Consider the following 21076-nt stretch of genomic DNA (forward strand, 5'->3'; position numbering starts at 1 on the left):
GATCTGGAAAAGATGATCTAAAACAACAGGGCTTACAACAGGGGTGGAGTGGTGTCCCAAAGAACGTTTTGGGCACTGTTGCCCAGAAGTAGGATGGATAAGTGGCAAAAACATCAGGTGTCTGCCCCAGCCACATTCCCAGAGACACCAACTTAGAGGGAGACATAAACAAACACCAGTGATTCAATGAGATGAGGTAAGTGAGGAACATGGTACAGTGCGAGCTCTGAGAAGAGGTATTCAACTCTGCCAAAGGAAGTGGGGAAAGATCTGGGGCAGGGATGAACCTTGAAGGCCAAGCAGGGAAGGGAGGGAGAGCTTTCCACACAAAGAACACATGGAAGAAATGGCATGAGCAATGGCCTCAGAGGACTTTGGTCTCGAGAGCACAATGAAGTTCAGCCTGATGTCACAGTCTATTTCATGGTGAGGAGGGATGGTAGATGAGGCAATATTATAGAGAACCTCCCACAGCTGGGTTAAGTGCTCTTCTCTGTGCCCCTACAGCCTCAGGACTACCATTTATCACCCTGATGAGACCTGGTTCTTTCCACTCACCCCATTGAACAGGGCAAGACAAATGGATGTTTCAGATGTAGTTTGCTTCAAAATCTCTCCACTAATAGGATTGTGGCATGAATTTTTTATCTTCCAGCTGTCCAGTAGACAATTGTTCACATATACATTAAAACAAACATTCTCAGAAAACAGTCTGACCTGGAGTTGACTTATGGACCATATCTGGCTCACACATTCTTTTGTTTGGTCAGTACAGTGGTTTTAAAAAGTTTTCAATTAAGGGGTACCTGGATGGCTCAGTTGGTTGAGTCTCGGCTCAGGTTGTGATCTCGCGGTTCATGAGTTCAAGCCCTGCATCCGGCTCCCTGATGTCAGCGCAGAGCCCGCTTCAGATCCTCCGTCCCCCTCTCTCTCTCTGCCCCCTTCCCCGCTTGTGCTCTCTCGCTCTCAAAAATAAATAAACATTTAAAATAAAATTAAAAAGTTTTGAATTAAAATGTGATACCACTACACACCACCTAAAAGGCTAAAGGTGAAAAAGACTGACAACATTAAGCAAATGGAAATCTCACATGACTGTAAATTGGGACAACTGCTTTGGAAACTAATTCGTAAAGACAAATATATGCATACCTTAGAACCCATCAATTATACTCCTAGGGTACACCAAGGAGAAATGCGTACATATGTTTACCAAAAAATAATAGGTATAAAAGTATCACAGTAGTGGAAAAAACTTAAATTCTAGAATAGGTGGATCTATGGTATATTCCACTCACAAAATGGAATACTGTTCATTGAAAATTACCCATAAGTATATGTAAAATTGAGAGTGAATAAAAAAAATAAGGAGTGAAGGGAAAGTGGGAAAATAGAGTTATACTATGCAAAGTTTTCTGTACTTTATGGGAAGTAGTACAATATTGACTTAAGTGTATGCTGATAAGTCAAAGATGCACAAGGGAAGAAATAAGTGTTGGCGAGGTTGTGGAGAAAAAGGAACCCCTGTGCACTGCTGGTGGGAATGCAAACTGGTGCAGCCACTGTGGAAAATAGTTATGAGGTTCTTCAAAAAGTTAAAAATAGAAATACCCTATGACCCAGTAGGCCCACTATTGGCTATTTACCCAAAGAATACAAAAACACTAATTCAAAGGAATAGATGCACCCACCCCTATGTTTGTTGCAGCACTATTTACAATAGCCAAACTATGGACGCAGCTCAAGTGTCCATCGACAGATGAATGGATAAAGATGTGGTACATACACACGATGGAATATTACTCAGCTATAAAAAAAGAATGAAATCTTGCCATTTGCAACAACATGAATGGAGCTAGAGAGTATACTGCTAAGTGAAATAAGTTGGCCAGAGAAAGACAAATAACATGATTTCACTCATATGTGGAATTCAAGAAACAAAACAAATGAACAAAGAAAAAAGACAAACCAAGAAGCAGACTCTTTAATTACAGAGAACAAACTGATGCTTACCAGAGGGGAGGTGGGTAGGAAGATGGGTGAAATAGGTAAGGGATTCAAGAGGACACTTATCAAGATGAGCACCGGGTGAGGTATGGAATTGCTGAATCACTATATTGTACACCTGACACTGATATAACACTGTATTAACTATACCAGATTAAAAAAAAAAAAAACAAAACACTTGAAGAATTAACAATCAGTCCTTCTCAAACTTTTCTCAAAAAAAAAAAAAAAAATTAAGAGGAAGCACTTCCTAACTCATTCCATGACAGCAGCATTACACTGATACCAAAGCCAAAGATAATACAAGAAAACTACAGACCAATATTGATTTTAAAATCCTCAAAAAACCACTAGCAAACTGAATTCAGCAGCATATTGAGAAGAATATACACAATGACCAGAAAATACACACAATGATTTATTCTCAGAATGCAAGAATGGTTCTACACATGAAAACTGATCAATATACTATACTAATTAGTAGAATAAAAGGGGAAAAAACCCATGATCTTCCTAATCGATGCAGAAAAAGCATTTGACAAAATTTAACATGTTTTTATGATAAAAACACTCAATAAACTAGGAACAGAATTTCCTTAACATGATAAATACTACATTTAAAAATCTATGGTAAATATACTCAATGGTAAAAGACTCAAAGGTTTCCCTTAAGATCTGAAAGAAGACAGAATGCCCACTTTTGTCACTTATATTCAACATATACTGGAAGTTGTAGCCAGAGGAATTAGTTTAGAAAAAAATAAAAGGCATCCATATTGGAATGGAAGTAAAATCAGCTGTTTACAGATCATATCTTATTACAGTTGACCCTGAACAACACAGGTTTGAACTGGGTCCACTTATATGCAGATTTTTTTTTTTTTTTTCAAGAAATACAGTATGGTACTGTAAAGATACGTTCTCTTCTTTATGATTTTAAATCTTTTCTCTTGCTTACTTTATTGTAAGAATACAGTATATAATACAAATAACATACAAAATATGTGTTAATTGACTGTTTATGTTATTGGTATGGCTTCTGGTCAATAGTATTTGTAAAGGTTTGGGGGACTAAACAGTTATATGCAGGGGCACCAGGATGGTGTTCAGTCACTTGAATGGCAGGCTCTATTATTTTGGCTTAGGTCATGATCTCATGGTTCATGGGATCAAGCCCTGTGTTAGGCTGCACGCTGGCAGTGCCAGAGCCTGCTTGGGATTCTCTCTCTCTCTTTATGCCCCTCCCTCTCATGCACTCTCTCTAAAAAATTAAACATTAAAAAAACCAAAAACCAGTTATACATTTGTTTTCATTTTAATTCTGGTATAGTTAACATACAGTGTAATATTAGTTTCAGATGTACGATATAGTGATTCAACAATTCCATACATCACCCAGTGCTCATCACAAATGCACTCCTTAATCCCCATCATCTATTTCACCCATTCCCTCACCCACCTCCCCTCTGGTAACCATCAGTTTGTTCTCTATAGTCTATTTTTGTTTTGTCTCATTTTTTTCCTCTTTGTTAGTTTTGTTTCTTAAATTCCACATATGAATGAAATCATATGTTATTTGTCTTTCTCTGACCGACTTATTTCACTTAGCAGTATACTCTCTCTAGCTCCATCCATGTTGTTGCAAATGGCAAGGTTTCATTCTTTTTTTATAGCGGACTAATATTCCATTGTGTATATGTACCACATCTTTATCCATTCATCTGTTGATGGACACTTGAACTGCTTCCATAGTTTGGCTATTGTAAATAATACTGCAATAAACATAGGGGTGCATATATCCCTTTGAATTAGTGTTTTTGTATTCTTTGGCTAAATAGCTAGTATTGTGATTACTGGATTGTAGGGTAGTTTTATTTTTAACTTTTTGAAGAAACCTTTTACTGTTTTCCACAGTGGCTGCATCAATTTGCATCCTCCACAAAAGGGCTCCTTTTCCTCCACATCCTTGCCAACCCTTATTGTATCTTATATGCAGATTTTTGACTGCACAGGGTCAGTGCTCCTAACCCCAGCATTATTCAAGGGTCAATTATATGTTAAAAACCCTAAACATTTCATACAAAAATCGTTAGATCTAATAAATTTAGCAAAGTTGCAGGATACAAAATCAATGTAAAAATCAGTTGCATTTTATAAACTAGCACTGAACAATCCAAAAAAGAAATTAAGAAAAAAGATTCCACTTTCCATAGCATCAAAAAGAATAAAATACTAAGGAATAAACCTAACAACCAAGGAGGTGAAAGACTTGTATGCTGAAAACTAAGACATTGCTGACAGAAATTAAAGGCGTAAATAAATGCAATGTGCTTCAAAACTTACTACAAAGCTACAGTAATAAACACAGTAGAGTACTAGCATTAAGGAGAGACATACAGACCAATGGAATAGAATAAACAACCCAGAAATAAACTCTTACATATGGAGAACTGATTTTCAACAAGGGTGCGAAGACCATTCATTCAATGGGGGAAGGACAGTCTTTTTGACAAATGCTGCTGGGGAAAATATGTCCACATGCAAAAGAATGAAGCTTGGCCCTTATCATACACAGTATACAAAATTAACTCAAAATGGATCAAAGACTTAAACATCAGAGCTAAAACTATAAAACTCATTGAATAAAAACATAGGAGAAAATCTTTGTGATATTGGATTTGGCAATGATTTCTTACATACGACGCCAAAAGCACAGGCCAAAAAAAAAAGGTAATTGAACTTCATCAAAATTTAAAACTTTTGGGCATCAAAGGACACAATAAGTGAACACGCAACCCACAGAATGAGAGGAAATAGTTGTAAATCCATGTATCTATTACAGGATTAATATCTAGAATATATAAAGAACTCCTGTAATTCAACAACACAATAAACAACTACATTTAAAAATGGGCAAAGGACTTAAATAGACATTTCTCTAAATAAATTATATAAACAGCCAGTAAGCAAGATGTTTAACATTACTAGTCATTAGGGAAATGCAGATCAAAATCACCATGAGATAGGTACCACTATACACCCACAAGGATGGCTATTATCAGAAACATCAGAACATAAAAAGTGTTGATGAAGATGTGTAAAAATTGGAACCCTCATATAGTCATTGCTGCTGGGAATGTAAAATGGTGCGGCTGCTGTGGAAAGCAGTTTGGTATTTCCCCAAAACGTTAATATAGTTAAACAGAATTGTAAGACCCACCAATTCTACTCCCAGGTATACACTAAAAAGAACTGAAAACAGGGATTCAAACAGGTACTTATACACCAATTTTCTTGGCAGCATTATTTTAAATAGCCATGGGGCACCTTGGTGGCTCAGTTGGGTTAAACATCCAACTCTTGATTTTGGCTCAGGTCATAATCCCAGGGTCTGGGATCGAGTCCTCTGTCAGGCTCCATGCTATGCATAGAGCCTGCTTAAGATTTTCTCTCCCTCTCTCTCCCCCCTTCTCCCCTGCTCACACACTCTTTCTCTCAAAAAATAAAATAAAAATTGAAAATGCTAGGCTTATAAAAAAATAAAACGTAAAATAGCCAGGGGCGCCTGGGTGGCTCAGTCCGTTAAGCATCCAACTTCAGTCAGGATCTCACGGTTCATGAGTTCAAGCCCCATGTAGGGCTCTGTGCTGACACTTCAAAGCCTGGAGCCTGCTTTGGATTCTGTGTCTCCCTCTTCCTCTGCCCCTCCCCCATTTACCCTGTCTCTCTCAAAAATAAACAAACATTAAAAAAATAAAATAGCCAAAAGGTGGGAACAATCCAAGTGTCCACCAACAGATGAATGAGTAAACAAAATGTGGTATATACATAACTTGGGCTTTTATTCAGCCATGAAAAGGAATAAAAGTCTGATACAAGCTACAACATGGGTGGACACTAGGACAAATATTGTATAATTCCACTTACACAGTTATCTAGAATAGGCAAATTTAGAGACAGAAAGCAGAATGGAAAAACTGAGAGTTGTTAAAATAGTTTGCATTCTAGGGGCCCCTGGGTGGCTCAGTCGGTTAAGTGTCTGACTTCAGCTCAGGTAATGATCTCACGGTTCCTGGGTTCAAGTTCTGTGTCAGGCTCTGTGCTGACAGCTCAGAGCCTAGAGCCTGCTTCAGGTTCTGTGTCTCCCTCTCTCTTTGCCCCTCCCTTGCTGACATTCTCTCTCTCTCTCTCTCAAAAATAAACATTAAAAATTTTTTTACTAACATTTTGCATAAAAGAAAACATAAAATATGTACTTTTTTTTTCAACTTTTTTCACTTAGGCTATATTGAGATTTATCTATATTGTGGGTATCAAGTTTATTCTGCTTCACTGCATACTATATTACATAGTATGCATGTTTCATAATTTATTTATACAGTATATTCACCTCTTGATGGACATTTGGGTTGTTTCCAGTTCTTGGACATGTAAAGCTATGAATATTTGTGTGCAAGCCTTCATATAGACACATGGCTTTCATTTCTTGTGAGTAAATACTTGAGCATGAAATGGCTAAGTTAAATAAATGTTTAACTTCTTTAGAAACTGCCAGTTTTTCCAAAATCTCAGACTACAGTGTATGAGAGTTCCAATTGCTCATCTCCACCTACACTTGATATGGTGTCTTTTAAAGTTTTAGCCTTTCTAATATGTGTGTAGTGGTGTCTCGCTGTGGTTTTAATTTGCATTTCCCCAGTGACTAATGATGTCAAGCATTTTTCATGTCTTTTTTTTTTTTTTTTTGCCCTTTATAGATCTTCTTTGGTGAAGCGTCTGGTCAAATCTTTCACCTTTTTATTGGCTTGCTTTCCTATTAAGAGAGTTCTTCATATATTCTGAATACTGGTCCTTTATGAAGCATGAATGAAATTCACAAGTATATTCTGTCTGTGGCTTGTTTTTTATTCAATTCCTTGCAGTCTGTTTTACTGAGGACCTCGGTTCCTCACTGGCTGCTGGTTGGAGGCTGCTGTCAGCTCCTTACAAAGTGGGCCTCTCCATAGGAGCTCATAACAAACAGACTGCTGCACAGAGGCAAATGAGAGGAGTCAGAGAGATTGGCAAAAGTATTTTTCATAATCTAATCTTCAAAGTGGTATCTTATCACTTTTGCTGTATTCTGTTCCTTAGAAGCAACTTACCAGGTCCAGTCTATACTTAGAGGAAAAGGATCCTACAAAGGCATGAATACCAGGAGGCAGGGATCAGGAACTATTTTAGAAGCTGCATTCTATGCAGATGCTTATCATAAATACTGTCTTCATTTTCAGTACTTTAGTTCTTGCTTTTTTAGCTTTCTGGAATTGCTACTAGAAGTTGCTATGTGTACTATTATCCTCTTAATCTTTTCTATTTCTTTGCTTTCTAGTGAAGGAGTTCCTCAATTCAATGTTCTCACTAATCAGTGGAATGCAGTGTATGTACCATTTATCTAATGTGTTCCTTACTTCAACTATTTTTCACACTTAATAGTTGTATTTGGTTATTTTATGATTCTTGTTCCATATTGCTAGTATCTCCACTCTTCAATATTTATCACACCATTTTAGTCTTTTTGAGTATTTCTACTCCAGATGGTATTCACTTTTTCTAAACTTATTTATTTATTTATTTATCTATCTATCTATCTATTTATTTATTTATTTTTAAGACAGAGAGTGAGAGTGTGAATGGGGTAGGGGCAGAGAGAGGGGACAGAGGATCTGAAGCAGGCTCTGCACTGACAGCAGAGAGCCTGACATGGGGCTCAAACTCACAAACCGTGAGATCATGACCTGAGCTGAAGGCAGATGCTTCACCGTCTTGATTCACCCAGGCGCCCCAGTATTCACTTTTTCTTTTGAGGCAGTTTCAGGTATCCAACTACTCTGGCTTGTGGCTCCAAATTCTCCTGGGGGTATGTGTTACAAGTCTGGGAAGGTATACTGGGCAAGGGACAAAGACCAGAATGTCGTGTTTAAGAAGGGGAGGAGACAAACTGTGGGACAGAGTTCCAGGAACCACAAGACCATACATGTAGCTGCTCCCATTCAGTAACATCCCACTAAACCACACATTATTTCAGAGTCTTACCTTTAAACTAGTTTAGGAAGAAGCAGCTTTGCAGGAGGCAGTCACCTAGATTACAGCTCATTAATGCAAGTTTTGAAAGGGAAAGGCTAGAGAGTGAGTGAAAGGCCTAAGGCAGGCAGGTCATTCTCCACCTATTTTCATCAACTCCTCACTTAGTTTACACTGCCCTGATATTACCCCTGTGGACACCTGTACCCGTAGTCTGGCCTGTAGCCTCCCTTTCTGTAGTAAGGGAAATAGCTATCATTTGTGCCAAGGCAAGGGCCAGCTCTTTTTTCTGTAAAGGGCCAGACAGTAAATATTTTTGGCTTTTGGGGCCATTCTGCCACAACTACTCAACCACACCTTTGCAGTGAATTCCAAAAAAAATTTAATTTAAAAACAGGTAGCAGGCTGCATGTGGTGGGAGGGCAGGAGTTTGCTGTCCCTGTCCCTAGGCAAAGATGGGGTAAGGAGGAGGCAAAAGCAGAATGTAAATTACTTTTCTTAATATATTATTGCCTCTACCAGTGGCCCTGTCTTTCAAGTTGTAGCCACTCACCCCCACTTGTAACAGCTGAAAAGTCTTCTGACTCCCTAGGGGTTTCTTAGTGCTGTTTTTTTATTTTTCTGGATTTCAAGTTCCCTTTATAATTCTAAGGAGGAAGTAAGAAATTCATACTAACTTACTACCTTGGCAGGAATAGAAACCAAGTCAATAGTTGTTTTTGTTTGTGTTTTATTTATATATTTTTGGCAGCAAAATTGTTTATTAAAAAAAAAATCTAGACTATGAACACACTTCACTGCTTCAGTTGAAGAACCCCAGGCCAAATAAAAAGACCGATATTAAAAAGCAGCATAACTGATTACTGTTTTAAAGATACATAAAAAGAATCATACACTACAGTGTAGGAAGACAATCACCCCCATGTCAGAAATCACAACTTCTTCTAAATAAAGAATATGACCCATCTGCCATATTGAATTGATATTTATTTCAGGACATGCCATGTCAAAATAAAAACAAAAGAGTCAACCCTTGCCTTTAACAATAATATTGTATTATAAAAGCACTTTACAACTCCATCCCATCTTTGAGTATAAGTTACTGGTATGTGGGCTAATGATTATCTGAAAGCATTTCTCTATTCAGACCCATAATCCAAGTGCTCTCGGAATATTACAAGGTGACAATAAGTGGGAACTGGAGAAGGAAGAGGAAAGAGAGGGGAATAAGGTTCCCAGTTAAGGGTTTTGTTGCAATGAGGGGATGAGGAAGTATGAAGATATTTTTTGTTGTCTTTTCATCTTTATACTGTGTTAAGTAATGCTTACAACGTAAATTCAGCAGGCTTTTCCTGAGCTGTAACTCAGAAATTTTCGTCCTGCAAATAATGTATTTACAAATGTGTTTATTAACTTACACAGCAATCTCACAATAACTAGTAAAGATTAAAATGGTGCACTCCTAGTATATTTGTTTACAGTGTTTTAAGGGAAATATATATTGCCATGGTGATGAAGCTCTAAATAGATCAGACAAAACATCTAAAAACTGAAAGTAGTTTAAAAAAAAAGGCAAAGAAATAAATATCAACAAAGAAAAAAGATTAATTGTAGCTTAAATATAAAACTAAATCACTAGTTAATTAACCAAACTATACAGATCTAATAAAAAGCAAAACCAGCCTGAAAGACCCAACATTAAAAAAAAAATGCTAAAAAATAAGGCATAAATCTGCATAATATTAAGTTTTACTTCCATTCTCTCCTTTCCCTCTTCTATGTATGCTTTTCCAGATCTGCCGCTAGGGGCTTATAAGAAACCTGTTTCCATTTTCAATTTGACCTCAAATGTCCTGAGCAAAGTATTTGCTATTCTGTTGAGGATTCTTTTGTTGTTAAGCTTTAGATATCATTGTTTCTACAATGATAGCTTTAGATATCTTGTTTATTGTAGTTTTGATCACGGTACCAAGTTTAAATTCTTCCGCTGGTTCTTCTTAAAAGAATTTGATTTCTGTAGTGCCTTGCCTGCATAGCATTTTTTGAAACAAGAAAGAAAAACCCAAGAGAAATCTATTGCTTACAAAAGTTTTCTTCTTTTTTTAAACAAACAGAATAACTCTATGTTGAGAATTTTAAAATCCTGGGAGAAATAGTTCACTGGGAGAATTCAGTATTAAAAACATGTTCTGAAGCACTGTTAACTCTTCTCTCCCAGGGACTAACATGTGAAAGGGTCATTTGTTTTGGTCTGAAATACATTTTATGCTCATTTAATTTGTAAGTACTCACTGTGTTCATTAGGACTCATTTTGAAGATGCATCAGAACCCTTTTCTTATTCAAGCACTGCCTACCATGATAGTTGAGTTTTGACCTCAAATAAAGTCTAAATAATTTATATCAGCGCTCAAGAATAATTTTGGACATCTTGGCCCAAGGCCTAGATCAAGTGGTATCACTAAATTTGAAGGATAACTCCATTGGGCTTGGTCTGACTCCTGCTTTGTCATACCTCATTTGTTTTGAGGGAGAGATGGTAAGAATAGGGAATGCAATAAGGGAGAGGTGAGAAAAGCAGAGAGAGATCAAGTAGGTAGGCAAGTGCTGCTGTGAACAATTGCTCCTTAACCTAGCCACAGACTGTTGGAATTTCCATCATTTTGAAGTACGTTATCCTAACATTGAAAAGGAAAAAAAAATTGAGAAAACGTATCTAATTTTTAAAGTTATCACTGGAATATATTGGAATCATTTGGCTTTTTGTAAAATATAAATAATGAAGACACTGACTTTTTTGTGCTTGTGAAGCTAATAGATCATCTCCACGAGACAGGCAGCAATGATGAATTGCAATACGTTATTACTGAAGGGAAAAGGTTCAAGCCAATATTCACACTGCAGTCAATGAAAGAGTAAGGGGGCCAAAGCAGTGAGCTTCTGAAGAAAAGTTGAAGATGCCATGGAAGATTAGCAGGAACAGCCTCCTTCACTGACTGGTTGCTCCTGAGGCTTTTCCAGTTTTATGTCAATCACTGAAACAAAAGTTAAGGAGCTATAAATGGGAAAGTACAATTCCAATTCTGCTGAACATTGACATCTCTTGCAAGCTCCTTCTATTCCTACTGGCTTCAGAACTGATACAGCCATTATTTTCTAGTATAGCTAGCTCACTATAACGAGATGCTCAAAGGGAATAAACTTGTTTATATCTACTATATGCAACAAGGGTCAGAATAAAGTTAAGCCCTATTCATAAGAATTTGTTTTAAGGATATTATAGGAGCAAGAAACCATGTAAAGATTATGTTCCTTATGAGATTATCTGAAACTCTGAAAATAGCTTACAAAAGAGTTCAGGGAGAGAATTTAATAAATAATGGGACTTCAACTCCATAGAACACATTATGCTATTAGAAGTAATAAAGGCTTAGGGGCACCTGGATGGCTCAGTCAGTTAAGCATCCGACTCTTGATTTTAGCTCAGGTCATGATCTCACGGTTCATGAGATCAATTCCCATGCCAGGCTCCATTGCTGATAGTAGAGCCTGCTTGGGATTCTCTCTCTCTCCCTCTCTCTCTCTGTCCCTTCCCCACTTGTGCATACTCTTTCTCAAAATAAATAAACTTAAAAAAAAAAACAACCTTAAAAAAATAAAGGCTTAGAAAACATAAAACATCTAGCAGTGGGAAAAGCTGAACACAAAGTGCTATGAATTCTATGGCTTAATAAAAATGCATATGGAAAAACGCTAAATATAAAACAATTAAAATATTAAGATTCAAAATCCTTTGAAATAACTATTATTACATGTACTTCATTATGTCCTGTTTCTGAAAGCAGAGGCCACAATAACACTCAAGACTGAATTATTTCTTGCCTGTGCCAAGCAGAAAGCTCAAGAAAAAGCAAGGGAGGAAAATATGATATATACTGTAGGGAAAAGGCCCAGAGCCAATGGGACTCAAAATTAAGAGGCAGAGGGCGGTGATTCTAAGTTTCCTGCTCATTAAAAAGCAAGTAAACACAAACCCTCTCACTGATTAATTGCAGTGAGAAGCAGGCTACAAAGGATGCCCTTGAACCACCAGATCTCATGTGCTACAGAAAACCTTGGAGCTTCAGGGTCCCTAGGTGGCTCAGTCACTTAGGCATCTTGACTTCGACTCAGGTCATGATCTCACAGTTCGTGGGTTTGAGCCCTGCATCAGGCTCTAGGCTGACAGTTCACAGCCTGAAGCCTCCTTCAGATTCTGTGTCTCCCTCTCTGCCCCTCCTTTGCTCGCTTGCTCTCTCTCTCAAAAAATAATAAAATGTTAAAAAAATGTTAAAAAGAAAAAAAAAAAGAAAATCTTGGAGCTTCTACATTCCTAAGTCATCAATTCCTGGTTGTAAACGGTGATGGCATATTCCTTAGCCAACCAAGTGGAGCTCTAAAGACTGATGTTAACAATACAATTTTCTGATGAAACAAAAAGGATACTGTCTTCTCTGCTTCTGTCCTGTGTGCTTTCCATTCCAGGCAAAGCTGCTGCAACACGTCGGAAGAGCTGTGGAAGAAAGAAATGTGATAATTGGAAGGGAAAATTTAGCAAATGGTATCAAGTGAAAGTGGATGACCACTGGATGGTGAATTAAAAGATATGGCTTCTGGGTTATTTCTCATTTAGACCTTAGCATAATGAAAACATATAAAAATGTCTATTTATTCTATAAATGAGTACTATGTGCGGTATGCCACATACAAAGAGATACAAAGATATGATCCTTACTTTCCAACTGGTGATATCAGACATGAACAAAGAGCTAAGAAGCAAGCAGCAAAAATGCCATTTGAGTCATAAAAACAAACTTCTATAACAACTCCGAGAAAGGATAGATTGCTCATTTAGGAAAACTGGATAGTGGTATTCCTGTCTTTTATAAAGGGTTAGCTTCTAAAGCCAGTGAATATATAGTAAAAGTCTAGTCAAAATTACCCTGGATAATTCCTTAGGAAAGCACTATGTTAGAGACTAACATACCACTTCTCATATCCAACACAGATGGCTTTTCTTCCATCACTAGAAAAAGCACCAGTGGAAGTGGTTGGCTTGTGTCTGAGGTATGATGTTATGAAAAATCTCTTCAAAACAATCACACTCAAGCCAATGAGGTGGTCACTTTGAGAGACATGTGGGAACAACAGATTCATACCTCCTATCATATGCCCAATACTAGGCATCAACTCATTGGGTAGAATGGCAGGTGAAACTGCCTGATTATTTCATTCTTTTTGGGGTTTTTTTTGGTACGCAGTGTAAAATTCCTAGAAGTTAAATACGCATGTGATATAACTCCCTTGTACAAAATACCTGCTTGTTTGAGTCATTGTCTCAGGTTCTTTGAGGACATAGAAATGAACAAAATGTAGTTTTTTAATTCAAGGAGCTCACAGTCTAGTGAAAGAGATAGATGCAAACAATTCTTTATGTCACAATGTGGTAAGTGCTACAAACCAATAAAGTACAGGGAAACCTGGGTGGCTCAGTCAGTGCGTCTGACTTTTTTTTTTTTTTTAATGTTTATTTATTTTGGGGAGAGAGCATGTGCGTACAGAGAGGGGAACAAAGGATCCAAGGGAGCTCTGTGCTGACAGCAGATAGCAGAGAGAGCCCGATGTGGGGCTCGAACTCAAGAACCCCGAGATCATGACCTGAAGTCTGATGCTTAAAACTGACTAAACTACCTAGGCGCTCCAAGCGTCTGACTCTTGATTTCAGCTCGGGTCATGATCTCATGGTTCACAAGCCCACATTGGGATCCACACTGAGAGTATGAAGCCCGCTTGAGATTCTTGCTCTCTTCCTCATTTTCTGCCCCTCCCCCATTTGTGGGTGCGCATGCGCATGCTCTCTCTCTCAAAAAGAAAAACAAAAAACAAAAAACAAAAAACAAAACCAAGGAAGTACAAAATGATATGAGAACACAGATATAAGAAAAGAAGGCTCTGGGGCGCCTGGGTTGCTCAGTCGGTTGAGCATTCGACTTCCGCCTGGGTCATGATCTCACGGTTTGTGGGTTTGGGCCCTGCATCGGGCTCTGTGCTGATAGCTCAGAGCCTGGAGCCTGCTTCAGGTTCTGTGTCTACCTCTCTCTCTGCTCCTCCTCTGTTAGTGCTCTGTATCTCTCTGTCTCTCAAAAATGAATAAAAATATTAAAAAACATTAAAAAAAAAAAAAAAAAAAAAAGAAGGCCCGTCTCAGGATACTGGGAAAAATCTTTAGGTGGTAACATTTCGGTTGGGATTTAAAGGCAGTTAAAAGTTTTTATTGGCCAGAGTGCCTAGGTGGCTCAGTTGGTTGAGTGTCTGACTCTTGATTTTGATTCAGGTCATGATCCCAGGGCTGTGGCACTTGCCCCTGCATGGGGCTCCATGCTAAGCATGCAGCCTGCTTAAGATTCTCTCTCCCTCTGCCCCTCTCCCTTGCTCTCTCTTAAAAAAAAAAAAAAAAAAAAAACAAACAAACAAAAAAAACACTTGGTTGTATTTCACTATGCCAAGTACTCAGAGTTTAAGTGTTCCACAAATGTTGCTGAATTAAAGTGAGAAGGAACAGAAACAATAGAAGGCCAGCAAAGGGATGAAAGACTGGAACTCTAATCTGTTTAGGGAAAGGAATACAGAAAAGGACAAAATTTTCATCTGTAGGCAACAGTCTGGTGGGATAGGATTAGGGAAGACTTGAGAAAAAGTATAATTGTTTTGGTTCTGTAAGGTTTAGTGGCATTTTAGAGATGTACTAAAGTAAGGGCTAGCCTCAATATTCCCCCTTGTGCCTGAATCTACTGAAATCAGAAATGTGGGGACTATACATTATGGCTACACAGCTAAGTGTGAAAATCACTGAGGCCAAGACTGAATATCACCATTATAGAATGAATTTCCAGGATGCACAGTTTGATCTAGCACCACAATTGTCTGCTGCTAGACAATCAAATCCCTGAACCATGTTCAGAGAAAAGCACAAGGTATATTCAAGAGTATTTAGGTAGTCCAGACTGGCTACAGCACAGAATATATAAAAGAATTAGAAAGAAGCTGTATATATTAAAGACCAGACTAAGAATGTTCTGGCAAGCATATTAACTTTGTCCTGCAGGTAAAAGTAGGCACTAAAAACTGCAGTTTGCATAAGGAATTTTATCAGGGGTTCTATTTATTTTACTATGGCTACAAAGATCTACAAAGCACATGTTGAAAGTGAAAGGGAGGAATGGCAAAACCCTAAAAGCTAAAAGGTGAAGTGCAAAGTTTCTATTGTGGGCAGGCCACTTAGGGGACAGGTCTTTTTTCTGTTCCTCAGTTTTCTCATCCGTAAAACGGGCTTAAAATAATAGTATACTTAACTGAATAGATTATTGTGGAAATTAAGGGAAATCATTAGGTAAATTGCTGAGAACCAATATGTTATACAGAAAATCTATAATAAACAGTAGCTCTATTTCTACTAGAGACTAGCCTAGCCCTGTGGGCTAGGGAAAAAAAATGTTTCCACATTATGAAATCTGGCAGTGAATTCTAGGACTACAGCAAAACACTAACAGGTGTAAAATTCTGCTTTAAGAAGCTATTTAAAACTGGTGGGAAAGGTGTGGGAGTTGGGAAAGACCTTCTGAAAATATCAGGGCAGAAATGAAATGTTCTTACTTAGGAATATCTAGAAATCTTTCCTAAGATCTCATAGTTCGCTTCTGACATGAAATATTTATTAAACTGTTTATGTGTTCAAAATGTACAACCTTTTCAGCTCTTAAAGATGTCAGTTTATTACCGGCTAGCTTAAAAATGGATTTTTTGTGGGGGATGCCTGGGTGGCTCAGTCAGTTAAGGGTCCGACTTCAGCTCAGGTCATGATCTTGGAGTTTGCAAATTCGAGTCCTGCATCAAGCTCTCGACTGTCAGTGTGGAGCCTGCTTTGGATCCTCTGTACTCCTTCTCTCTGCCCCTCCCCAACTTGTGTACATGTTCTCTCTCAAAAATAAACAAACATTAAAAAAAAATCATTTAAAAAATGGATTTTTTTTGTGTGTGGAGGAGACATTGGGAAGGTTTATTTACTTTCTGTGAAAATGGAATAAAATGGTTTTTAAGTTTTGATGCTTAAAAGTACTTATCTAATGAGGTCTTTCAGAGAGGGTATTATTATATTCTTACCTGTCTACCTATTCTCATAATATAACACAGTTTTTAATGTGTTTCTAGAAAGAGTATAAAATTTGAGCCAAGAAACTATACTAACTTCCCCGTTATTATAGCTTTGTGACCTCAAGGATATTAATTTCTCTAATCCTTAGATTCTTTCTAATAAAAACGGGGCTACAGTTGTGAAGTTCAACTTATTATTATACTACCTTTGAAAATAATTAGAAAAAAGTTATGTTAGGAATTTCCTTGAAAGGTTATGTGTGAAATCATTCCCTCTAGACCAGTGGTTCTTGATACCTACCATGCATCAGAATTACCTGGGAAACTAAAAACAAAACCAGATGTTTGGGTCCTACCGCCAAAAATAGATTTAACTAATTTGGGGTTGGACTGGGCCCTTACCATTCATTAAAAGATCTCTGGATGATTCTAATGTGCAGCCATGGTTAAAGACCAATGCTGTAATACTAATTTGTAAGGAGTGTGAAGTAATCATCAAATAAAGCAAGAAAGAAGCTAATACTGAGTGGCTACTTTGTAGAATCTTCATGTTTTCTCATTTTAATATCTTCCTATGAGGAACATATTAGTGTCCTCATTTTATAGAAATCTAAGGCTGAAGAGAGAATTTACAATACACCAAATAAAATAGCAGAGCCAAGACTCCGAAATTCATATTTTTTTCTACTACCTTATGTTGCCTAGTATAAATAGAAGTCTCTTCTATATGGAAAAGCATTGTGGAAAGGCCTGTGTGAAGAAACAGCTAACAATCCTGAGTAAGAGGAGTTTGCTTTGTGAAATACTATTATTACACACAAATCACAGACATAAAAACTTAATCCATTTTCAAGGACTTAAAATTTTTAGGGGTGCCCAGATGGCTCAGTCAGTTAAGCATCTGACTTAGGCTCAGGTCATGATCTCGCAGTCTGTGAGTTTGAGCCCCATATCAGGCTCTGTGCTGACAGCTCAGAGCCTGGAGCCTGCTTCAGATTCTGTGTCTCCCTCTCTCTCTGCCCCTCCCCTGCTCACTCTTGCTCAAAAATAAATAAACAGTAAAAAAAATTTCTTTTAATTTATCTATAGTTTTAACCAGTGTATTTGAAAATTTTAGTGTTCCCTCAAAATATTTCAATTAGATTAAAAGAATTGATGCCATTAACCTAAACTCAACTCAGGACATCCTTAAAATGAGCCAAGAAAAAGCTTTTTACAAAAGCAAAGTTCTATCCTTACAGAAACATATGTAAGACAGGAAGGAAAAAAACCTTAGAGGATTAAGTTGTCTTAAATAATCATTAAAGGAAAATCCATTTTTTAAATGTCAATGATATGCTAACAGAGCTCTTGCTTTATTAGGAATCACAGATGACTAAGCGTGGGGCCTTCCTTGATCATCCTATCTGTATGTGATCTTATTCATTTCTTCAACAAATACACCTCCTTGTGCCAGAACTGATTTTACATCTCAATAATTACTGTGGATCTTACTGTCTCTGTAGCATTGGCTAGGCATTTATCATGTACTACTTACCCTTCACTATATAGTTTTCATGAGAATGTGACTCTTCTCAACTGTATCATAAGTTTTTTAGAAATCAAGAATCATATTTTACATAACTTTAAGTTCTCCAAGGAACCTACGATGGTCTTACATACTGTAGGTAATTGATACTTGTGGCTTAAGGTACATGATAAAAGTAGAAGATAAAAGTTCTGATCAAGAACTAAGGCAGACATGGAATAGACTGGTATAGAAAATACACTATCCCTACCAATGCTTAAAGTAAGGTAAATATAATTTACACACACACGTGCATGTGCGCAACCCCCCTGTACACATGCAAGCTTTCATTGATCTGTTAGCACTGATGCACATCAGCTACCACTAATTTTTCATGAAGTCCTTACTTTCTTTCATATAAGATGTTTTTCTTCTGACAAGCACTGATGAGTTTAGAAGTTAAAGATCAAGAAGTATTTCTGTTCTTTTCCCATTTCCCAGTACTGCAAAATTATAGAATATAATAAGAAAGGTGACACCCACACACTTAATACTCCACTAAAAGAATTGTACTAATTCTCAGATGAAAAGTCAGGTGAAGCCTTAAATAATTACTTTCTCATTACCATTTCCTTCAGCAATTTAAACACCATACCACTTTCATAAAAGAAAGCAATATTACTGCATTTTAAAAAACAGAAAAAAGAGGGATAAAATTTTTTTCATAGACTATCTTTTTATGAAATATTGAATGCAATGAAAAATATTACTTAAATATCTTATATAATACAAATGATTGTATGAGGTATTATTAGTTATTATAGTTCTAGCCCTGATAGTATTTTTATTAAAAAAAAAAAAAAAAACAACTATGACAATATTCTTTAAGACATAAACAGGATCTTAGAGTTGAATGCTTAAACCAGATTAAAGAGCAAAGGGCTGGGGCACCTGGGTGACTCAAGTCGGTTAAGTGGCCGACTCTGGCCCAGAGCATGATCTCACAGTTCCTAAGTTTGAACCCCACATCGGGCTCTGTGCTGGCAGCTCAGAGCCTCAAGCCTGCTCCGGATTCTGTGTATCCCTCTCTCTGCCCTTCTGCCACTCACGTGCTCTCTCTGTCAAAAATAAACATAAAAAAAAAAAAAAAGAGTAAAGGCTTATGCACAGAAGAGCAGTACTGTGCAGGAATAAATTTGCTTTATTTTAAGCCAGAATTCACAGGCATTAAGGCCCAATCACTTGAACCATGGTCAGACACTAATGATGCATTAATAAAATCTCTCCCAGAATTATTTATAAATTTTTTACATTTATGAGAGAGAGAGACAGAGCACAAGTGGGGGAGGGGTAGGGAGGGAGGGAGAAAGGCAGAGAAAGAGAGAGAGAGAGAAACAGAATCTAAAGCAGGCTCCAGGCTCTGAGCTGTCAGCACAGAGCCTGACACAGGGCTCGAACTCACAAACCATGAGATTGTGAGCTGAGCTGAAGTTGGACACTTAACCAAATGAACTACCCAGGTGCCCAAATTATTTAAAAAGTAAATGGAGCAACAGAGAAAGCCCATTTTCAGCTTTTATTATGTATATTATAACCCAGTATATAAGGGAGTAGGGAGAAGGAATCCAATTAGCAGATGAGCAGAAAGCTAGAAAACATCTCTGTGCATGGAAAATACAACCAGATGGTACCTTTAATACTGATAAACATATCCTCTATATGGTAAGACTACTACGTACCTTCCAGTGAAAACACATGATGATTTTGTCAAAATCAGTACAATGCACAATCATCAAAAGTAACTGTGCTTTTGAAAACATATACAGCTGAACAAACACACACAATGCTTACTCAACAGGCATGTAAGACTGTGATCCCCAGTGTTTTCCAAGATAGTGACTGAACTGTGAAATTTACCTGGTGAATTTCTGACCACCAGGACCAATTCTGAGTTGTGACTGACCTACAACAAAAACTCAGGAGTCTGAGATTAATTCTTCTAGTAATTTCTGCCAATATGTGTTACTTATTGAATATATAATTTAAGTAATAAATCTATTTATTTTGTTATTAGATAACATACAGAATTCAGGAATAAACTAGCTTTCCATGTTAAAAAAACAAAACAAAACTAAGCATGTACATGCTAAATAGTTGTTACAGTGATCAGATATATTAAGTTTTACCCCCATAAATTTAATATTAACTCCAGTTTTGGCAATAGCAGTCTAGCTTGTATAGGACTAACACTCTTGCAGATAGCAATTATTAACTCTGGAGAAACTATAAAAAAAAACCCAACTATTTAAAGGTTCTTAAGAGCAACAAAAAGCAGATACAAATTAGGGGGAATTCAACCCTGGGAAGAAGGGAACTCACATTCACTGGGTAGGATCCATGTTTATACAGGTTTTCCCAAGAGCTATTCCTACTGGGCATGTACAAAATGGGGTGGTGAGAGCTCATGCAGAAAACTAGAATTTTAAAGGTTTGAGGTGCCAGTGGACTGCTAGTGTGGCTGGACTGAGAAAAGAAATAACAAAAAGGAACAAGCCAAGAGGAGGAACCCTAAAGTCTACATATAAATTTCCTGCAGATCTCAGTTGACTCTTTAATGGTACATATGTAGGAGAGACTACAAGGAGTCCATCTGAAAACAACAGCTAGAAGGCAGGAAGAAATGAGCAGACTTTAGTTACTGCCTGCTTCAGGGATAAAGTTTAGAGTCTGAATCCCACAAAAACAGAAAAAGCTTGATAAATACTACAGGCTTTCTACAGATCCATCAAAGCAAAACATAACATTAAGATCCCACAAGTTCAAGGTGATCAGTCAGCAATTAAAACACTGCCATAATAAAACTCAGCATTTTGCAGAGAAAAGTAACAGAAAGCAGAGTCTCTATGTATTATACACAATGCTGAGCATACGACCAAAACTTACTAGACACATAAAGAAACAGGACAATTTAACCTAAAGGCAAGAGGAAAACTGCCAGTAGAAACAGACTCAGAGATAACTCATATGTTGGATTAGACAATAATTTCAAAGCAACTACTATAGGTATGTTCAAGGACTTGAAGGTAACAATGCCACAATTATCAAACATTGGGGTATTCCAAAAGAGATATAGAAACGTAAAGAAATAAAGGACAAATCTATGACTGAGTACGGAATCTGAAACGATAAATTCACTGGGTGGACTCAATAGCAGTTTGGATACGGAAGAAAAGGATTGGTGAACTTGAAGACACATCAAGAATATTATCCAAGCTGAAAGAGTAAAAACAGGATAAAAACAATGAGCAAA

At 37.3% G+C, this 21076-nt stretch overlaps 1 protein-coding gene across 2 annotated transcripts in view; it reads right to left on the reverse strand.

Moving 5' to 3' along the window:
• Positions 1–6725: 6725 nt before the first annotated feature.
• Positions 6726–21076, reverse strand: part of RAB6A (RAB6A, member RAS oncogene family) — an 87320-nt gene continuing 72969 nt past the window's right edge. For both annotated transcript variants that reach the window (XM_049652026.1, XM_049652021.1), the window contains exons 7-8: positions 12555–12621; positions 6726–11104 (exon numbers count right to left, since the gene is read on the reverse strand). In XM_049652026.1, the coding sequence (XP_049507983.1) occupies positions 11040–11104; positions 12555–12621 (132 nt within the window). In that variant the 3' untranslated portion in view covers positions 6726–11039. The remainder of the gene's footprint in view (positions 11105–12554; positions 12622–21076) is intronic.

This window comes from Panthera uncia, chromosome D1 (genome assembly GCF_023721935.1).
Source record: "Panthera uncia isolate 11264 chromosome D1, Puncia_PCG_1.0, whole genome shotgun sequence".
In the NCBI taxonomy this organism is placed as follows: Eukaryota; Metazoa; Chordata; class Mammalia; order Carnivora; family Felidae; genus Panthera; species Panthera uncia.